The sequence below is a fragment of the Apus apus genome, chromosome 22 (assembly GCF_020740795.1).
Source record: "Apus apus isolate bApuApu2 chromosome 22, bApuApu2.pri.cur, whole genome shotgun sequence".
Taxonomy (NCBI): Eukaryota; Metazoa; Chordata; class Aves; order Apodiformes; family Apodidae; genus Apus; species Apus apus.
This window is the reverse complement of record NC_067303.1, coordinates 3,534,471-3,552,892: the sequence shown is the minus strand read 5'-3', so window position 1 is coordinate 3,552,892 and position 18,422 is coordinate 3,534,471. Positions and strand designations below refer to the sequence as shown.

General features: G+C 43.1%; 1 protein-coding gene across 1 annotated transcript; it reads left to right on the top strand.

Moving 5' to 3' along the window:
* Window positions 1-215: 215 nt before the first annotated feature.
* Window positions 216-18,204, top strand: ATP12A (ATPase H+/K+ transporting non-gastric alpha2 subunit). The gene is made up of 22 exons (XM_051638305.1): window positions 216-359; window positions 1,844-1,903; window positions 2,799-3,002; window positions 3,575-3,688; window positions 3,841-3,975; window positions 4,726-4,843; window positions 5,916-6,184; window positions 7,017-7,215; window positions 7,665-7,774; window positions 8,499-8,633; window positions 8,891-9,083; window positions 9,539-9,714; window positions 10,119-10,255; window positions 10,945-11,095; window positions 13,109-13,277; window positions 13,980-14,134; window positions 14,727-14,850; window positions 15,177-15,322; window positions 16,010-16,143; window positions 17,093-17,194; window positions 17,824-17,955; window positions 18,120-18,204. Exons 1-22 carry the CDS (start codon window positions 357-359, stop codon window positions 18,202-18,204), a joined length of 3,051 nt encoding a protein of 1,016 aa, XP_051494265.1. The 5' UTR covers window positions 216-356.
* The last annotated feature ends 218 nt before the right edge of the window (window positions 18,205-18,422 follow it).

Genomic DNA, 18,422 nt, shown 5'->3' with positions numbered 1-18,422 from the left:
GAAGACCTGACCATGACTGCTGTAACACATGCTGGAGAGATCTCAGGATAAAACAGGAACAAGCACTTTAAGTTGCCAGGAGGAAGACACTAGCAACCTTGTCTAAAAAAAAAAGTAGATTTGTCAGAGTTTCACTTGTTTGGAGTATTTTTTACTGCTTCTTTCAAGTCTCAACAGATGTTCTCAACAATGCTAAAAACTTGTTTCTTTTACAGAAAAAGTCCAACGTTTACTCAGTTGAGATCTATGGGACAAAAGATTTAGCAAATACAGAGATTGGAGATGAAGAGAAGTACAAAGACTTAAAAGGCAACAAGAAAAAAAAGAAGACAGAAGATCTTAAGAAAGAAGTGGACATGGTGAGTGTTGCTAAGCTCCCCTTTCAGCTGGCAGGACAACCTCTACCTGAGTGAAGTCTGGTGGAGGGAGTGAAACTCTGATGCACAATCATGTTACCAGAAGACCTGCTGCTCTGAGAACCCTAACCCAAGGCAGGACCTGCTTCCTCAGACTCCTGAAGTGTGCCAGGAAAACAAAACAAAACAAAACAAACAACAAACCAAGTTGTGTAGGATTTTCATCTATAAAGAAAAAAATATTCTGCCTTAATTAAGCCAGCAGTGATACAGAGCATTGTCTCCCCAAAGAGGAGTTATTCCCCAGATGGAATAAGTGCAATCAGTATTTTCTCTGAACTGCCACTTGCACAGGCAGCCAGGAAACAGAGGGAAAGGTAGAAGCACAATATTTTGCTCCAGAGATTTCTAGGTGATCTAAAAGTATGCCTCATCTCTAATCACAGGCTTTTTTCAGCAATCTAACTGCACTGTACTTCAAGGACAGCGCACTAAGCCTGTTGGTTGATCTTGGAAAGTTCCTTCCTCTCTGTATGTTTCAGTTTCCCAACCTGAAAAATGGAGGTAATTGTTCTGACCTCTTTTCTGAATTGCTTTGAGAGCAGCTCAAAGGAGAGGCTACTGATGGGCTAGATGGTATTTCAAAGACAAGGAACCCCCAAAACACACCATCAGGTAACCCATCACGTTTCCAAGATCTACCCAGTACTAGCTGAATAATTCTTCGTGTCTCTCCTCTCTGCCACCAGGGGCTGTAACGTTACTGGCATGTTTCTAAAGAGAAACCAAAGCACAGACAAGTTAATTGACTCATCCAAATACCAGTGAGTCATCCTGTGAAAACAATTGTGAGATCTCTCAAATTCTTGGCTTCTAAATCTCAGTTGGGCACAAGATATAATTAGGTCAGTGATACCACAGAGGTGTCACTGCAGGGAAAGGAGAAGAGCTTTAAGGTTTCCCTCTCTCACACCCTTTTAGAGTGTGCTTAGAACCTGTGGGTTCTTCCTATGGGCCTGTAGTGAATAATTTCATGTACCCTGCCCTGTCAGTCAGGTGCAATTTTGGTGTCACCCATGTTCTGACACCACAGCTTTTTTTTCTATCAATATGGTGCCCATGGTACTGTATGCTTGAGTCCTGTAGCACGTCAAGAGGAACTATTTATCTAACAGAAGCACAGACCTTAGTGGCAGGCAGTATTAACACGAAAACACCACTCTGTTCTTGTGACAGATTTCCTGGAGGAGGGAGCTATTTACACAAGTACTCTCAAAATCCAAAGAAAATACCATCTTCCAGTGGAAGATATTTTGCTTCTCAGTATGCAAATTGCTTGTTGTCTATTCATGAAAGTGGGATGTCATACTAGCAACAGGTGCCATGGTCCCAGATCCAGGCAGTTTGAACAGTCCAGATCCTGAAATAAACAGTTTAACAGTCTGATATTTTCCTCACTGTAATTTTCTCTTTCTTTTGGAATCCAGGATGACCACAGACTCAGTGTTTCAGAACTGGAGGAGAAGTATGGAACAAGCATGAACAACGTAAGTCCATAGGGCATCATTAAGAAACTGACTCAATCAGTTGCCTTACTTTGCCTCTGGCTTACCCAAAGCTACCCAGAAGCAGTAGGAAAACACTCAGATCTGCAGACACACACAGATGCACGTGTGGATACATGCACAGCTGTGATTCCCCAACTCCCAGTAAAACCTCAACCAGCCAGTCAACGAGCAGCCCTGACCTGCACTTCAACTGGAGTCTCCTTCAAGCCTGAAGAAGTCTGATCTACTGTTTTGAAATCATAATCCCTGCACAAAATGTGACCTCGAAGTTTGCACCAGGACCTCAGCTTTTCTAAAGTTTTTATTTGGTGTTTCAATTTCACTACAGTTCATTTTTCACTGGTGGTGTCTGTACCAGTGTAGAGCAAGAGAACCTCCTGGAAATGATTTTATCTTGAAGGAAACATTAGATTTGAGAAACTATACACCTGAGTCCCTTTAGCACCTAACGTTCCAATACCAAAGCATTGCAGATATTCTGGCCAGAGCACAGACAAGAATTTCAAGCAACCCATGAACTACAAACACCTTGGTGAAAATGCAGAAGCAGTAGCAAAAGAATGGATGTTCATTTTAAACCAGCTTTCCAAATGCCTGGTACAGGGACACTTGACAGATAACCAAGAGAATGAAAACTCCTGATGGACACAGCCCCCAAATTCCATGCTTCAGTAAAGAAATTCCTAACTAATAATAATAGTAGCCACTCTGAAATCAGAAAGGTGGGAAATCAAAGATGCAGGTTACTGCAGCTGATCTGTGACACAAGTAACATTTTGGGGAAAAAAACCCCACACAACATATGTTTGTTCTGAGTTGAGATAAAAATCTGTTTTTTCTGTGACTTGATTTTAAACATCTCATACTTTTGTAGGGTCTCTCTAGTGCAAGAGCAGCAGAGATTTTGGCTCGGGATGGTCCCAACTCACTGACTCCTCCCAAAGCCACTCCTGAAATTGTTAAGTTCCTCAAGCAGATGATTGGAGGGTTTTCCATCCTCTTGTGGATAGGAGCTGTCTTCTCCTGGATTTCATTTGGCATTCAGTTTGCCCAGGGAGTTGAATCAGCCTTTGACAACGTAAGTAATTGAATAAGTATTTGACCCTTTGACAATCCAAGTAATTTAAATACTACTTCACAGTTTCTCAGTAACTACAAGGGGGCCTTTTATTCTTTCAGGACTCTCCCTCTACTACTGAACACTTATGATAAATGCTCAAATACCTGACATACCACTTCTGTCTAAGAGTGCCTACCCAAAGGTTTTATAACCACTACCCATAATCAGAATACTTCAGTACTCATAAGAGCAATACTAAAGTCCACAAATGACTCTGGACTCATTGACTCCAATTCCCTTGTGAATCACACTGCTAAGAATATGATCTGCTCAGGTTTGTGGCAGCTGTAGATTAGAGAAGGCTTTTAGAGGTATAGGAAACTTGCTATTAGAAGCCCTTTCCATACTCAGAAAGCTTTATTATACCATTAGCAGGGCAAAACTTGAAAGTTCTTTTTCTCAGCTATCTTTTAACCAGACGAGTACCCCATTTCAAGAGTCTTCTGAAACAATATAGAACTGTGATTTATTTTAGCAGAGGAATTGCTGAGCACTTGTCTTAAAATAAAATTCTATCTTTCATTGATCAGCTCTACCTTGGAGTAGTCCTGGCATTGGTTGTCATCCTCACTGGTGTCTTTGCTTACTATCAAGAAGCTAAAAGCACAAACATCATGGCCAGCTTCAGCAAAATGATTCCACAGGTGAGAATAACCAATGGATTTCATTAGAGATAGAAGTTCATTCTCAAAATGCACCTTGAAATGACAAAAACACCATCATCCTTGATGCACCTCTTGGGAGGAGGTTTAGAGGATGGCAAAATGCTAATTTTTGTCACACTGATGTCTTTCAGCAAGCTCTTGTCATCAGAGATGGAGAAAAGAAGGAACTGCCAGCAGACCAGCTGGTGGTTGGAGACATCGTGGAAATAAAGGGTGGAGACAGGATCCCAGCAGACGTTCGCCTGATTGTTGCTCAGGGGTGTAAGGTAAACAGGACTTTGAAAGGCACAGGCAATGAGAAAGAACATGGTTTAGAAACTTCTATTATACATAAAGAATTTCTCTGCACTCAATGTGAGTTATTGAAGCTGTAATTAGACGTAATCTAAAGAAGTTACAGAGTGCAAAAGCTAAACTGTGATGCTCAGCTCACCTAGGACTAACAGCTCCACTCCCTGAACATCAAAACAAGCCATTAGATCCAGACCATGTTCTAGGAATTTCCAGGACAGAGGCAGAATAACAACACAGCATTAGAAGTATCCACACATCTGGAAGCATATCTTCAATATGAGGAAAAACTTCTTTACAGTGAGGGTGATGCAGCACTGGAACAGGCTGCCCAGGAAGGGTGTGGAGTCTCCATCTCTGGAGATACTCAGAACCCGTCTGGATACAGTCCTGTGTAAAGTGCTCTAGGTTATCCTACTTCAGTGGGAGAGTTGGACTAGATGATCTCTAGAGGTCCCTTCCAACTCCAGCAATTCTGTGATTCTGTGATTCAAAATGGATTTTCTTTCAGACTGCTACTGAAAATCCCACCAACAGACACACAGCATTGACTGAATTCCCAAAGAAATAGTCTCTCAGTGACAACAGCAGCTCTCTCAGAGGAAAGGCACTGAGAGACTGAGGCCCTCTCCTCGACAGTTAAATGTGCTGCCACCTTGCCTTCTGGGCAAGGCATAACTGCATGCTACTAACTTTAATATGGGCATGTCTCCGTTTCATTAAAGGTGGACAATTCTTCACTCACAGGGGAATCAGAACCACAGCCTCGTTCCTGTGACTTCACCCATGAGAACCCCTTGGAGACCAGGAACATCGCATTCTATTCCACCACCTGTGTGGAAGGTGTGTACAGAGAGAAGGGCCTCCAGAATGGCCCCTGTGCAGGGTGCTGCATGATACTGCTAACTCATTTTCAGCAGTTCTGCTGCAAGGAATTCCAGGAAAGTTTGATTGGTCACAAGAAACTGCTGTCCCAAGCACACCAAAATCAAGCCTTAAGCACTGAGCTGTTCATAATTGGCATCAATCAGTGAGATGTTGTTTTAACACCTAGACCAGTTACGGGTACAGCAATCAATAACTGTGGTTTCCTTGGCTACCTTTAGGTTTCTCATAGAATCATAGAACAGTTTGGGTTGGAAGGGACCTTTAAGATCATCTAGATCCAACCCCCTGCATGGGCAGGGACACCTCCCACCAGCCCAGGCTGCTCCAAGCCCCATCCAACCTGCCCTTCAACACTGCCAGGGATGGGGCAGCCACAGCTTCCCTGGGCAACCTGGGCCAGGGTCTCACCACCCTCACACTCCAGAATTCCCTCCTCATGTCTCACCTCAATCTCCCTCTTCCAGTTTTCATCCATCCCCCTTGTCCTCTCCCTCCCTGCCCTTGTCCCAAGCCCCTCCCCAGCTTTCCTGGAGCCCCTTCAGGCACTGGAAGGTGTTCTAAGGTCTCCCTGGAGCCTTCTCTTCTCCAGGCTGAGCAACCCCAACTGTCTCAACCAGTTTCACAGGACAGCTGCTCCAGCCCTCTGATCATCTTTGTGGCCCTTCTTTCTACCATTATCTTTAGGAATGTCAAGTTGCAGATGCCTCTAAGTATTTGTGAATGCTTCTGTGTAAGGGCTCTGCACACCTGAAGGTGTTGCTCCTGTTCTCAGTGCTAAAAGGCCTGTGTCACACCTGACAGACTCTCTGTGATGTGCAGGGCCCAGGATAACACCACATTCCTACTGCAGTGCAATCAAGAAGGACGCTAATTAATGAAAATAGCTTATGCCTCTCTTTCCCAGTAGGGCTACAAGATTTCTAAGGGGAAGAACACCATTCTGGGGGGAAGTCTTAGTCAATCCGTGCTGGGCAGGGAGCACAGGGGCAGTCTCTCCTGGAGCTGACAGTGTTTTCCTTGGCTGCAGGCACTGCCACTGGCATTGTGATCAACACCGGGGACCGCACAGTCATCGGGAGGATTGCCTCGCTCACCTCGGGAGTGGGAAACGAGAAGACACCCATTGCTATTGAGATAGAACATTTTGTCTACCTGGTGGCAGGAGTGGCCATTTCCATCGGTGTGCTGTTCTTCATCATATCTGTTTCTATGCGATACAAGATTATGGACTCCATCATCTTTCTAATTGGCATCATTGTGGCAAATGTGCCAGAAGGGTTGCTAGCCACAGTAACAGTAAGTGTGTGTTTGAATTCACTGGTAGCCCCTGTAGTGCTTCAGTCATTACCACAGCTCATCACTCCTAAGCTGATTGCAGTGCCAAGCCAGCCACTGAAGAAGAGATCACCCATTAGAGTGACTTGGCTGAGCTGAGTCTGAAATAGGGGTGTTGTTTTTTTTTTCTATGAAACTGAGAGGACAAATATTCCACTTGAGAAACCTGGCATAACTGAGCCATTAATTTTACAAGCTTCAGCACAATAATCCAGTTTGAAATAAGGTTCTTCAAGCACCCTTCTCCCTCAGTTGCTAACCAGCAGAATGATGTGACTCATTTCTGCACAACCTGTTCCTATTTGGAAATGAGGATATTGTACCCTAAAAGTGCCACGAAAATTCCACTTCCTAACACATATAAAGCATCACTAAAATCTCTGGCTGAGAAGCAGCACACCTGCTAAGCACTGCTAGCCCTAAAGTACACCAACAATGAACAACCAGCAGTATTCAGGATTCATTAAGTTGGTGATTAAGAGCTCCCTCCCTTGCAAGCTCTTCCATCTAAAACATCCCCCTTACTGTTATGACATTCTTATTTCTACCAGCAGGCAAGCAGATTCCTCTCAGCAGCAAATGTGCTTTCATTAGTTACAGCCAAACCTCTGACCTTAATAATGCTATTAAGGAAAAAAAAAAAAAAAAAGACACTGTCACAACCAAGAGATTATTTTAAAAAAAATGTTCTTTTCCTAAAAAAACAAATGAAACCTAGCAGAGGGATGTAAGCTCACTGCATCAATCTGTAACTGTACCTCACTAACTCTGAGCTGAACTTGACTTCTGCCAGGTGAGTCTGTCTCTGACAGCCAAGAGGATGGCCAAGAAGAACTGTTTGGTGAAGAACCTGGAAGCTGTAGAAACACTGGGTTCTACCTCCATCATTTGTTCAGACAAGACAGGGACCCTCACGCAGAACAGGATGACTGTTGCTCACCTCTGGTTTGATAATCAGATCTACTCAGCTGACACCAGTGAAGATCAAACAAGTAAATATGGCAATGGGGGATGTGGGGAGGGGCTGCTACTTGGGTCAAACCTGTGCTGATGTCAATGGGAATGTCTTTTGATAGCTAAAACAGACATGTCTTCCTTCCACATACAAGCATAGTGTGCAACAGGAAAGTCCCTTCTTGGCCACGTAGAGATGAGAAAAAATTAGTATTTGAACTCCACTCACAGAATCTAAGTCTGGAGGAGGTCCTAATCCAGATCCCTTTGCTGACAGTGAACTCAGTAGGGAAATAAACAGAAACATCATCTAAGGAATCTTGCCAGAACCAATTGAACAATGTAACTTTGTGGCTCTGTTCTTCTGTAACCTCTCAAAAGAGGGAATTTCTTCTGCCAATAATTCAATCCCATTGCTTCAAACTTAAGTTTCTACTTCCATCATGTAATGAGCTAACAGATGCAATATGTATTTGCTTCCTTTCAGCCCAGCCTTTTGATCAAAGTTCTCCATCATGGACAGCATTATCAAAAATTGTAACTCTCTGCAACAGGGCAGAATTCAGTCCAGGACAGGAGAATCTCCCAATAATGAAGGTACTGCCCTACTTCAGATCAGTTTATCTAACTTCCTCTGAATGAACAACACATGCCAGTTGTTCTTCTACTCACTTTAATAATCTCCTTCATTTTAGTTACTATTTATAGTAGCATTACTGCTATACACTTGCAAGAAGTTTAAGATGGGGGGAAAAAAAAACCCCACAAAGCCAAGAACAACTGTCCCAGTAAGGAAATAGACAATGCAGATAGCAAGAATTTCTACATTACTAAGTTATTAAATTGATATAGCAAGATAGAAAAGGTAAACATGCCTTAGTTAATGTCTCTACACACCACTGCTGAAGGCAGTACATTCTGGTGACTAGATTACCAGAATAAATCCCTGATTTTTACTGTCTACTCCAGCCCTCCTCAAAGTCACTTGAATTTATGCATCATTTAGCTCTCCAGTCCATGCCTGCTGCTACCCTAGAACTGTATTCCAAAGTGTCCACACAAACCTGAAAGTGATCAAACATCTTGCACTTTCCTAGAATCAAGCACTGATTTCACCTCTTTGCTGCAGCTTAATTCTAGCAGCAAGTGCAAAACAGATGTTCCAAACGTTTACTGTAGTACTTTCCCAGGACAACCTGGATGTTGCAATGTAGATTCACTGCTGCTTGAGCATACAACACGTCATAGAAACATAAAAGCTCTCCTGCTGGAAGCACAGAAGTGTGTGTGCTCTAAACTGTTTCTTCTTTTGTGCATACAGAGAGTTGTGGTGGGTGATGCCTCTGAAACAGCTTTGCTGAAGTTTGCAGAAGTCATTTTGGGTGATGTCATGGATATTAGAACACAGAACAAGAAGGTGGCTGAAATTCCTTTCAACTCTACCAACAAATTCCAGGTGTGTCTCGTGTGTAGAAATGATGACAGACTGTTTCAAACTTAAACCATTTCTATCACTGGGTCTCATGTAACTATTTGTGACCTGGAATTCTTAACAGGGTAATTCAGTGACAGAGGAAACCCAAGCTATAATTAATGTAGATCTTTCTATTTGATGGATGTATGATATCCTCCTGGAAAAGAGGAAACATTGCTTCCATGCAAAGTGACCAAATGTCATGAACTTTTCAACAACTTCATATTTGTGGCACACAGCTTTCCATTCATGAAACTGATGATCCCAACGACAAACGCTTCCTGCTGGTGATGAAAGGTGCCCCCGAGAGGATTTTAGAGAGATGTAGCACCATCATGATCAATGGCAAAGAAGAGCCACTGGACAGTGAAAAGGCAGAAGCTTTCCAAACAGCATACATGGAGCTGGGGGGCATGGGAGAGAGAGTGCTGGGTGAGTCCAACAAGTGGTGTAAAATTATGTTCTAATCCTTGGTAGAATCCAGTGTGTCTGGACTTCCTTCCTCTTGCAGGGGAGGGAAAAAAAAGAAAGTGCACAGCCCTCTAAGCAGTGTTAAAACTACTCTGATGTGCTGTGAGCCCTCTGAGGCAGGGATGCCTTCACTGCTCTGTGCTGATGTTGATCTGCCACACTGTGCAGCCAAAATCCCATAAGAAATCCACAAAGGAAAACACTCTTCCCTGCTGGCAGCTTTGCCATGTGAAACACTGACTGTGTGAACTCTAATGGGAAGGTTAAAATGGCAGGTTCAAAAATCCTCCATAAAAAGCTAGTGGCTAAATGCACTGGAGTTCTATAGACAAGAGCCAAGCCTGATGCTATCAAGCAAGCTCTCCGCTTTCTCCTGCTCTTTCCCATACATCACATCAACTGAAGTTTCTTTTCAGGTTTCTGTCATTTGTACCTGCCTGAAAACGAGTTTCCAGACACCTACCCGTTTGACACAGATTCCATGAACTTCCCAACCTCCAACCTGTGCTTTGTTGGGCTCTTATCCATGATTGACCCTCCTCGTTCCACAGTGCCAGACGCTGTCTCAAAATGCCGCAGCGCTGGGATCAAGGTGGGGATTTCACAATAAAGATACAGTGATTCTACAGAAAGACTCAGCATAATCCAACTTTTAGGATGCAATTTTCTAATGAACTCTCACCTTTGAGTATGCCCAATATAAATTATTCTATAAAGGCTCCTTTATCCTGCATTATTCTAACCTTGCCGCCTGTGACAAGTTCCTCCTTTACAGCCCTGATAAAATAGCACCAATAACAAGAGGCAGAGACCAATCTCAATATAGAGCTAATTAAGTAATAGCCATAATCTGTCACTGTTGTGTACACAGCACAGCTTTCCAAGCTCAGATTCTTAACTGCTTCCTGGTCTACAACAATAGACATCTCGCCTAATCTCCCTCCAGCCACTGCAGATACATTTGTCACTCACGCTTCGTGCTTGTCCCTTCCTCAGGTTATCATGGTCACTGGCGACCATCCAATCACAGCCAAGGCCATTGCCAAGAGTGTGGGCATCATTTCAGCCACCAGCGAGACGGTGGAAGACATTGCCAAGCGCCTCAACATTCCTGTTGAGCAAGTCAACAGACGGTAGGAGCAAGCAGAGTGTAGCAGATGCCTACGGGGTCAGCTGCAGAACCTGCCCTCTCCCTCCACAAAGCCTTCCCAGCCTCTTTCTACAGCACAGCTGCTTTCTGCTTTTCTGTTTCTTGATACTTTCCCAGCCATTGTGTCCATCCAATGTGTCACCTCTACTTCAATAATTGTTCCTAGGTCAGCGGCTCTCATCGTCACTGGCCCTCGGAAAAAAAATGTAGCAAATTGTGCTCAGGGGATGGTGTTGGGCTTTGGTGTCACTACTCGTTGGACAGAACACACACACGGGAAAAGCAAAATTCAGAATCACACAACTTAAGGACCATCAGTCCAAATTCCTCTTCCACCCATGGCATGTGAAAAAAAGAACTTCATAGGAGAAAGAGAGCAGCTCTTCACAGAAAAATAAAACTCCTCCTCCTCCACTGTCCCACCCTCTCAGTCAGATCCCTCTTTAAGCTGCATTTTCTGCTGTTACAGCTGCTCAGGGGGAAGCTTCAATTACTGCTTCTGTAGCTAGGTAACTGTGATTCACTCTGGATTGATCAACAACTAATGCTTCTGAAATTCACTCAATCTGCTGCTTTCCTTACTATGAGCTGCATACATTCTAAGAGTGCATTATTTTTGTCTAATCCTTTTGAATTGAAAATTTAACCCAGCTATCCCCACGGCTCTTACAGGGAAGCTACAGCAGCAGTGGTTAATGGGATGGAGCTGAAGGACATGAGCTTGCAGCAGCTGGATGAAATACTGTGTAACCACTCAGAGATCGTCTTTGCTCGGACATCACCCCAACAGAAACTGATCATAGTTGAAGGTTGCCAAAGGCAGGTGAGTAAGAGGTGTAAAAGGTTAAACACAGATATGGCTATAAGGCTTTTGTGAGGGTGTAGATTTCCAGATATCATCCTCTCAGAGGTCAGAGGGTGGAAGCAGATTTCCAGTGTTCTCTGGGGTCTGTTTATACTCTTTTCCCTGTGTAAGAACATTATCGAACAGATGGCCACAGACGCTGTCTGGACAGAATCCAAGGTACTCAAACTCCTGTTACAGACACTGGACTTCTGTTGACAAAATGAGCTTTTCCTAACTTGATTGGCTTCAAGCTGTACTGAGGATCTGCCTTTTGCATGCAATTCTGAGAAGCTGCTGCTGCTGCACATAGAATGCCAGGTTGGAAGGGACCTCAAGGATCCTCTGGTCCAACCAACATTTAGCCTCCTGGGCAGAGGTTGTACACTGTTTGGAAGGAGCCTTCCCTCAGGAATTCTTTAAGCCCAGATAAAAGCAACATGTTACCACATCCTCTCATCTTATCTCTTGTGGCCGTTTAGACCTATGCGCTTCCCACCCACAGGAATGTTTAGAAGCAAAATGAGGGATGAACCCTGCAAAGCGTTATAACATGATTTATGTAGGACCAAGCCTTCTCTCTATACCTTTCTGAGGCTGTAAAACAGCCAAACAGAAAGCAGGATTTAAAGAGGGTTTGTCCCATCCATACGCAGTACTATGTAAGGGAACATGGAGTGCAGCCAGCACAAGAAGCAGAAGGGAAATAAATGGATAGAGTTCTGTATGGAGCTCTGAAAACAATGCAAATTGTCATCAAAAGCTTCTCCCCTCACATATGACAAAATCCAAGTGGATGCTGTGAATTGTAAGCCACGCTACTGCTGTGCCTGAACTTTGCAGGGAAGGAGATGTGACATGACACATCATTTTAATGATTGTAGTCATGCCAGAGCTAAGTTTTCCACTCAGCATTATCAGCTATTTGGGTTTAAGCCTGAACTGCTCTCAGGAGGGGGGAGAAGGGGTGGGAATTAAATCAATTTCATCTCTTCTTAATTTTCTTCTTGAATGACCTCTGGCAGAGAGAGGGTAAATATGTTCTGCTTTGCTTAACCACCCACACTACTAGTAGATCTGGCTCTTTAAAGGATGAAGAGGAACACCCTCTCCCTGGCACCTCAAGCCAGACAGTCTAACATGTTATGTTTAGCACTTAGAGCTTATAAGCCCTTCTGCACATGGCATTATTTATAGGTAGTGACACTGCTAAATCCCCCCAGGGACAGGACATGCAGCATTTGTATTCATCAGTTTGTCAGGCTTTTTCCTACTTGGAACACTTGGCATTGCTATCAAGCCATGAACTTTTGAATTAACTAGAACAGGATCTTCAGCTGCTCTAGATGCTTTCCTTGGATGATAACAAAGAAGCTGACCTGAATAACCAGGTTTCCATCTTTTGGATTACTAGTGCAATTCCAGCATTGACTGGCAATGACCACAAGGTGTTGGAATGAGAATAGTCTCTGAGCAAGTACATAATTCACAATTAAGATGAAATTAAGCACACATGTCATGTCATGTCAACTGAATCTCCCATCAATGCCAGAGGTGAGCCTGCTCAGACAGGGATAGATCATATATAGGCATACAAATGAATGTCTAAATTTTTAAGCCCCTTTATAATCCACAGAAAGAAATTATCAGATTAATTGCATTTTAAATGCATCTAATCCAGACGTCTCCTTTAGGATGTAGTAAATCATACCCCCAAATTTCCAATTTTTCTCTACTATGACAGGCATCTAGATGACACACTCAGATACAGACACCTATCACACTGCAGCCTGGGCTTCCTGCATTAATCCTTCCTAGCATCTTTCTGATCACTATGTTTTATGTGGATATGAAGAGGGTGCACAACTTCGTATCAGCATCTTTTTTCTAGAGGTTTAAAGACAGGGAGCTTGCCAAGAGCAGACTGTCTTTAGGGGAAGGCAGCACCACATCCTCTCAAAGCCCACATCTCAATCCTTTTGTGTGTTCCAGGGAGCAGTTGTTGCCGTGACTGGAGATGGAGTCAATGACTCCCCTGCTCTTAAAAAAGCAGATATTGGAATTGCTATGGGCATTGCTGGTTCGGATGCAGCCAAAAATGCAGCTGATATGGTTCTGCTGGATGACAACTTCGCTTCTATTGTCACAGGAGTAGAGGAAGGTAAAAAATATTGTTGCTATCCACCTCCTTAGCTGAAAGCTGCCAACAGCTACACAATGCTGGCGGGTCCTCCTGATCCTTCCTCCTCCAGCACTCACCCCCTCTTTATTCTTTCTTGATTTGGAAGCTTGATTTTGATATTTGGAAAAACTGGGAGTTAATTCAATTTATAGCCACGTGACAAACACACAAGAATGAAATCATCCCCTCTTTCACACATATTTAGGTAGAGCATCAATCTGCTGTCACTGCCTGTTCAACCTCCAGACAAAAGCAGTTCCCCTCCTGTTCCCCTGCAGTTCTCATAAAAGAGCCTCTCAAAGACACAAATGGTTTTCTCTACATTTTCACTCTATTACTTGCTCACCCCACCTTCTCCATGCTCCACCTATGCCAGTGATACACATTCCCCTCCTCTTTCACCATAAAGAGCTTGTGGTTTCCATCAAAACTATAGCACATTGTGGAAAGGGATTTTTTTCCTTACTCTTCCTCATTGAAAGAGGTTTTTTTATTGTCTCTTGAATTTTCAGAAGGCTCAAAGTTAGTAGTTTAAAAAACAAACAAACAACAAACCAAAATGCATGAGAAAAGTAGATGTAAACCATAAATTTTTTTAAGGTTTAAGGTTTACTTAAAAACCTTTTTTTAAAAAACACTGTTGATAATTAGTTGTTACAGAAGTGTTTCCTTCTCCTCCAGGCCGCCTGATCTTTGACAACCTAAAGAAAACAATTGCCTACACCCTGACTAAGAACATTGCTGAGCTCTGTCCCTTCCTCATCTACATTATTGCCAGCATTCCAATGCCCATTGGCACGATCACCATTCTGTTCATTGACCTGGGCACAGACATCGTAAGTTGGTGTCTTTTGAGTTATTTCCTGCTGTAATATCATGACAAGAGAGAGGGGATGGGTGCAAAGGTACATGCAGAACACTGGAAGATTTAGTTGCCTTACCCTGCAGCTGAGTAACAGGCTAGTGAAAGAGTAGAGGGCTAGATGAAAAGCAGCCAGGTGTGGAGAAAGAAGAGTAGGAAAAAATCCTGCAGAGGGAGAGCAGAAAGAAAAGGCTTCTGATCTACACTGACAAGCAGAACAAAATAACTGTGTTTCAATCAAGAGATCAGAGGTCGCTGCAGACAGGACAGGGATGCACACCAGACATTTCATCAGAGCCCAGCAACAGGGATGTGAAGAACCCTTGAATGTTTTCTGCATCCTCTGGCACTTTGTATGGTTATCAGACCTATGAAACAGTCTCAGACTTCCCTCAAAGCCTTTATACATGTCAAGAGAGTGCTAGACAGACCCTTCTTTCATTTGTTCTGTGTATAGAGAGCAGGGCGTGGCAACAGAACCACTTGAGAACCAACACTTTTCTTAACAGCATCTGAGAAGCACCAAATGTTGCCAACAAGACTCTGATGGTTTATCTCTGTTGTAGATCCCCTCTGTTGCACTGGCCTATGAAAAAGCTGAAAGTGATATCATGAACAGAAGACCTCGTAACAAAAGGAAAGACAGGCTGGTGAACGAGCAGCTTGCTGTGTACTCCTATCTGCATATTGGTAGGTTGGCCTGTTCTCTGACACTCTGTCTTGTACCAGCACACCAAGACAGAGTCAACTTAATCAATCGTTTAGAAAGCAGGGAGCAAAAAACTCCTTCCTCTGCCTTCCTAGACAAGCTTACTAAGTCTTTTCTGTTGCTCGTTGTCCAACAATGTAAGTTTTATATATAGAAGTCAAGAATCTTAGAGAACCAAGAGATTCAAAACTACCTTTAGGTTCGTGGCAAGTTTCATGCCACAGGAGATAGATCAATGCTGGTATCCAGCACACTGCCCAGTTCTAGACTTTGCTTCTTCCTCATTTCTGCCTGTTTGGTTTTGCAGGTATCATGCAGGCTGTGGGAGCCTTTGTAACCTATTTTACTGTGTACGCTGAGCAAGGGTTCCTCCCTTCCATGCTGCTTGGGGTGCGAGTCAACTGGGAGAACAACGACATTAATGACTTTGAGGATTCATATGGACAGGAATGGGTAAGGAAGCACTGAAACATCCTTGTACTGTCTGTCATTTAACAGTTTCTTAAAAAAAAAATCTGTACTCTTCTGCAAAATAAAGCATTAGGGAAAGAGAGAAAGATGTAAATGCAAGAATACTTAGTTTTCTTCTAACAGTCCCTCAGGAAAGACTCTTTAGAGCTTTCAGTCAGACTCCATTATTTCATTCATTCTTCTATAATTTGCTGCCTTCTGATTATGGTTGGACTTAATGATCTTCAAGGCCCTTCCAACAAGGATGATTCTATGATTCACAGCCTCTGGAGCGGCACCTTCTTCCCTGGATTTAATGTTTAGACCCATCACAATCTCTCAGCCCTGCTTCTGAACAGCATTGCTGTGAAGTACTTTGCAGACTCTCCCTCCCCCTTTCACTCTTCACTCCCCCATACTCACTCTGCAGAAGTCACAAGACACAGAAGCCATTAATAAATCAATATAAACACCTCCTTCCACCAAGCTCGTGCTTCAGCCTCATGACTCATCCACAATAACCTAGTGGACTAGAAAAATTGGCCAAAACCTGATCATCACGTAGCTAAATCTGGAATAACTCTGCATTTACACCTCAGTAAGTGAAATCCCACTAATCAGGGTTTGCAGTCACTTGCACAAGGTGTGAGTGTCTCCTATAACACTACTTGATTTTTCCTTCACTTGCAGACTAAATACCAGAGGACGTACCTACAGTGGACGGGCTACACTGCCTTCTTTGTCAGCATCACAATTCAGCAAGTTGCTGATTTGATCATCAGGAAAACACGAAGAAATTCCATTTTCCAGCAAGGTCTTTTCAGGTAAGCTTTGCAGATTCTTTACCTGACACGTGAGAGGGTAAGTTAGCCAGCTGCTAATTTTAGAACAAAGTTAGCTCAGTGATTTAGTCCACTCACATTCTATCTTTGAACAAAGGCTAAATCTGGCTTCAAGCAATCACAAATCTCAGACACACATTTTATTACATGTCCCCCCATTCACTTTCCTACTTCATGATAGGGATTTTCTGTAAAGAAAGACATTGCATTCATTACTCTGAAAATGCATCAGCTTAAAGCTAACTCTCCATTCATTAAAATGTTTGCTACAAACAAAAGGGAGTTTCCTCACCAGATTATTTTCTCGGGTTCTTTGTGTAGTTATCAGTAGACAGCACATTTGGACTTGTCTGAGATAACTCTAGCCTCTGAGGAGACACCAGCCTCCTTGGTCAAACCCCCCAAAATGCTGGCTGCCCTTTGCAGAGCACTCTGCACCCTCCAGTCCCATGGAGGCCAGAGAGTTAAACATATTGGGACAGAGGCTACATATAAAAGCTGGCATTTAGTCAGAGTATTTCTGATAGCAAAGCAAACTGTTTTCCTTTTTTTATCTGCAGATACAGAGCCTACACCTATGTATATTTCCTTCTTACATTTGAGTCACAATGTGCACATTCTCAGATCAGCTAGAAGACATGACTAATGCAGGCTGCACGTTTGCCTAAAGCTTGCTTTAATCTAGGTAGGTCAGGAGTGCCAGCAGGAAAGGCAAAGGCATGTGCAACCTAAGACAGAGCTACAGGGTTTACCCCTTGGTTCATGCTGCTGTGCTTGCAGTGCTCATCATCTGATGCAGATCATAGAATCAGCCAAGCTACCAGAGAGCAAACACAGCTGAGAAGGTGGCACAGCCTTTGCATTATGCTGTGGCATCAGGTTTTTATGCAAGGATACAGGCGTGTAACCCTTTCTCTGTGTTTCCTTGCAGGAACAAAGTCATCTGGGTGGGTATATTTTCCCAGATTGGAATTGCCCTGATCCTCACCTATGGTCTTGGACATGTTACAGCCCTGAACTTCACACCACTGAGGTGAGTTTGGATGCCAGTGAGTCTTGCCCTCACCTACAGACAGACATGGCCTTCCCATTCTGCCAGAAAGAAATAGGAGCAGGATGCCTGTGCAGCACAATTCTAGGAGGAATACTGAAGCATATTAATTATGAAGAACAGGGTGGACAATTTCTTGGCCAGAAAGGTCCATTTAAAATAAGCACTCCTTTTTCAACTGGGTTTGCTGCTGAGAATCCAGAAATATACTAGAACAAATGTTTTAAACTTTTTTTTTCCAGGATTCCCAACATCTTGTTGAGGTTCAATAGTATTTTAGGTAACTTTATACAAAAAACATCTATTTTAAATACATCACTGTCAGAAAGGTTTCATTTTTCTGTTATCTTCAGAGACTGTGATACCACCAAGCAACATTTCCTTCTCAATAGTATCTGCAATAATTCATTAACTACTTAAAACTGGGAGGCTTACATGCCCATCACTTTATTTCTAACTGCTTGAGTGCTTAAATTGAGAGAGAAAATAGAAAAGCAAGCCCAAAAGGCCAGCTTATCTCTTAGCGACATCAAATAGCATAGACAGAGAGCCCAGAAATTCAGCTTAGTGATTTAGCTGCTTCTGAATGAGATTCTCTCTCCCACTGCCAGGTTTCAGTATTGGTTTGTGGCTGTTCCCTTTGCCATCTTGATATGGGTGTATGATGAAGTCCGCAAGCTGTTTATCCGGAGATACCCAGGAAGTAAGTGGATTTTTCCAGTTTATTGTTCCTTTAATATAAAGTATCCTCTCCTAGCCTTTCACTCATACCCCCACCTGAGCTGCTGCTGGCAGGTGAACTGCTTAAAACTGGACCATTTGTTCCCAGTGATTTCTTTTCTCTTCCGAGGAAAAAAAAATAACTGTTTTGTTGGTTTTTTTTCCTCCCTCCCTTCTCCTGCTGCAGGCTGGTGGGACAAGAACATGTATTACTGAAAGAGTCCTTACCACTGGTCTTCTTCCTCCCTGTGGAGAGTTTCTTCCTCACCTGACACAGCCTCTGCTGCTTTGATGTCCTCTCTGTGCAATATCAAGCCCGTGTTCACCCCGTGGAGGGGTGAAGAAATTCCATGAATTTCATGAAGAAATAAGGACTTCAGAGGTTGATAAATTACCTCTCACTGTACTTGAAAGCTGACACTTGTCTAGAAATTGAAATGCTACCTATTTTTGTAACAAGCACAATTTTCTCTCATTCGAAGATGAGCTT

Bases quoted from the DNA above. Each gene is read 5' to 3' on its own strand.
- ATP12A (XM_051638305.1), top strand. The intron at 3,689-3,840 runs GTGAGAATAACC...GATGTCTTTCAG, and splicing joins TCAGCAAAATGATTCCACAG to CAAGCTCTTGTCATCAGAGA. The intron at 11,096-13,108 runs GTGAGTAAGAGG...TGTGTGTTCCAG, and splicing joins TTGAAGGTTGCCAAAGGCAG to GGAGCAGTTGTTGCCGTGAC.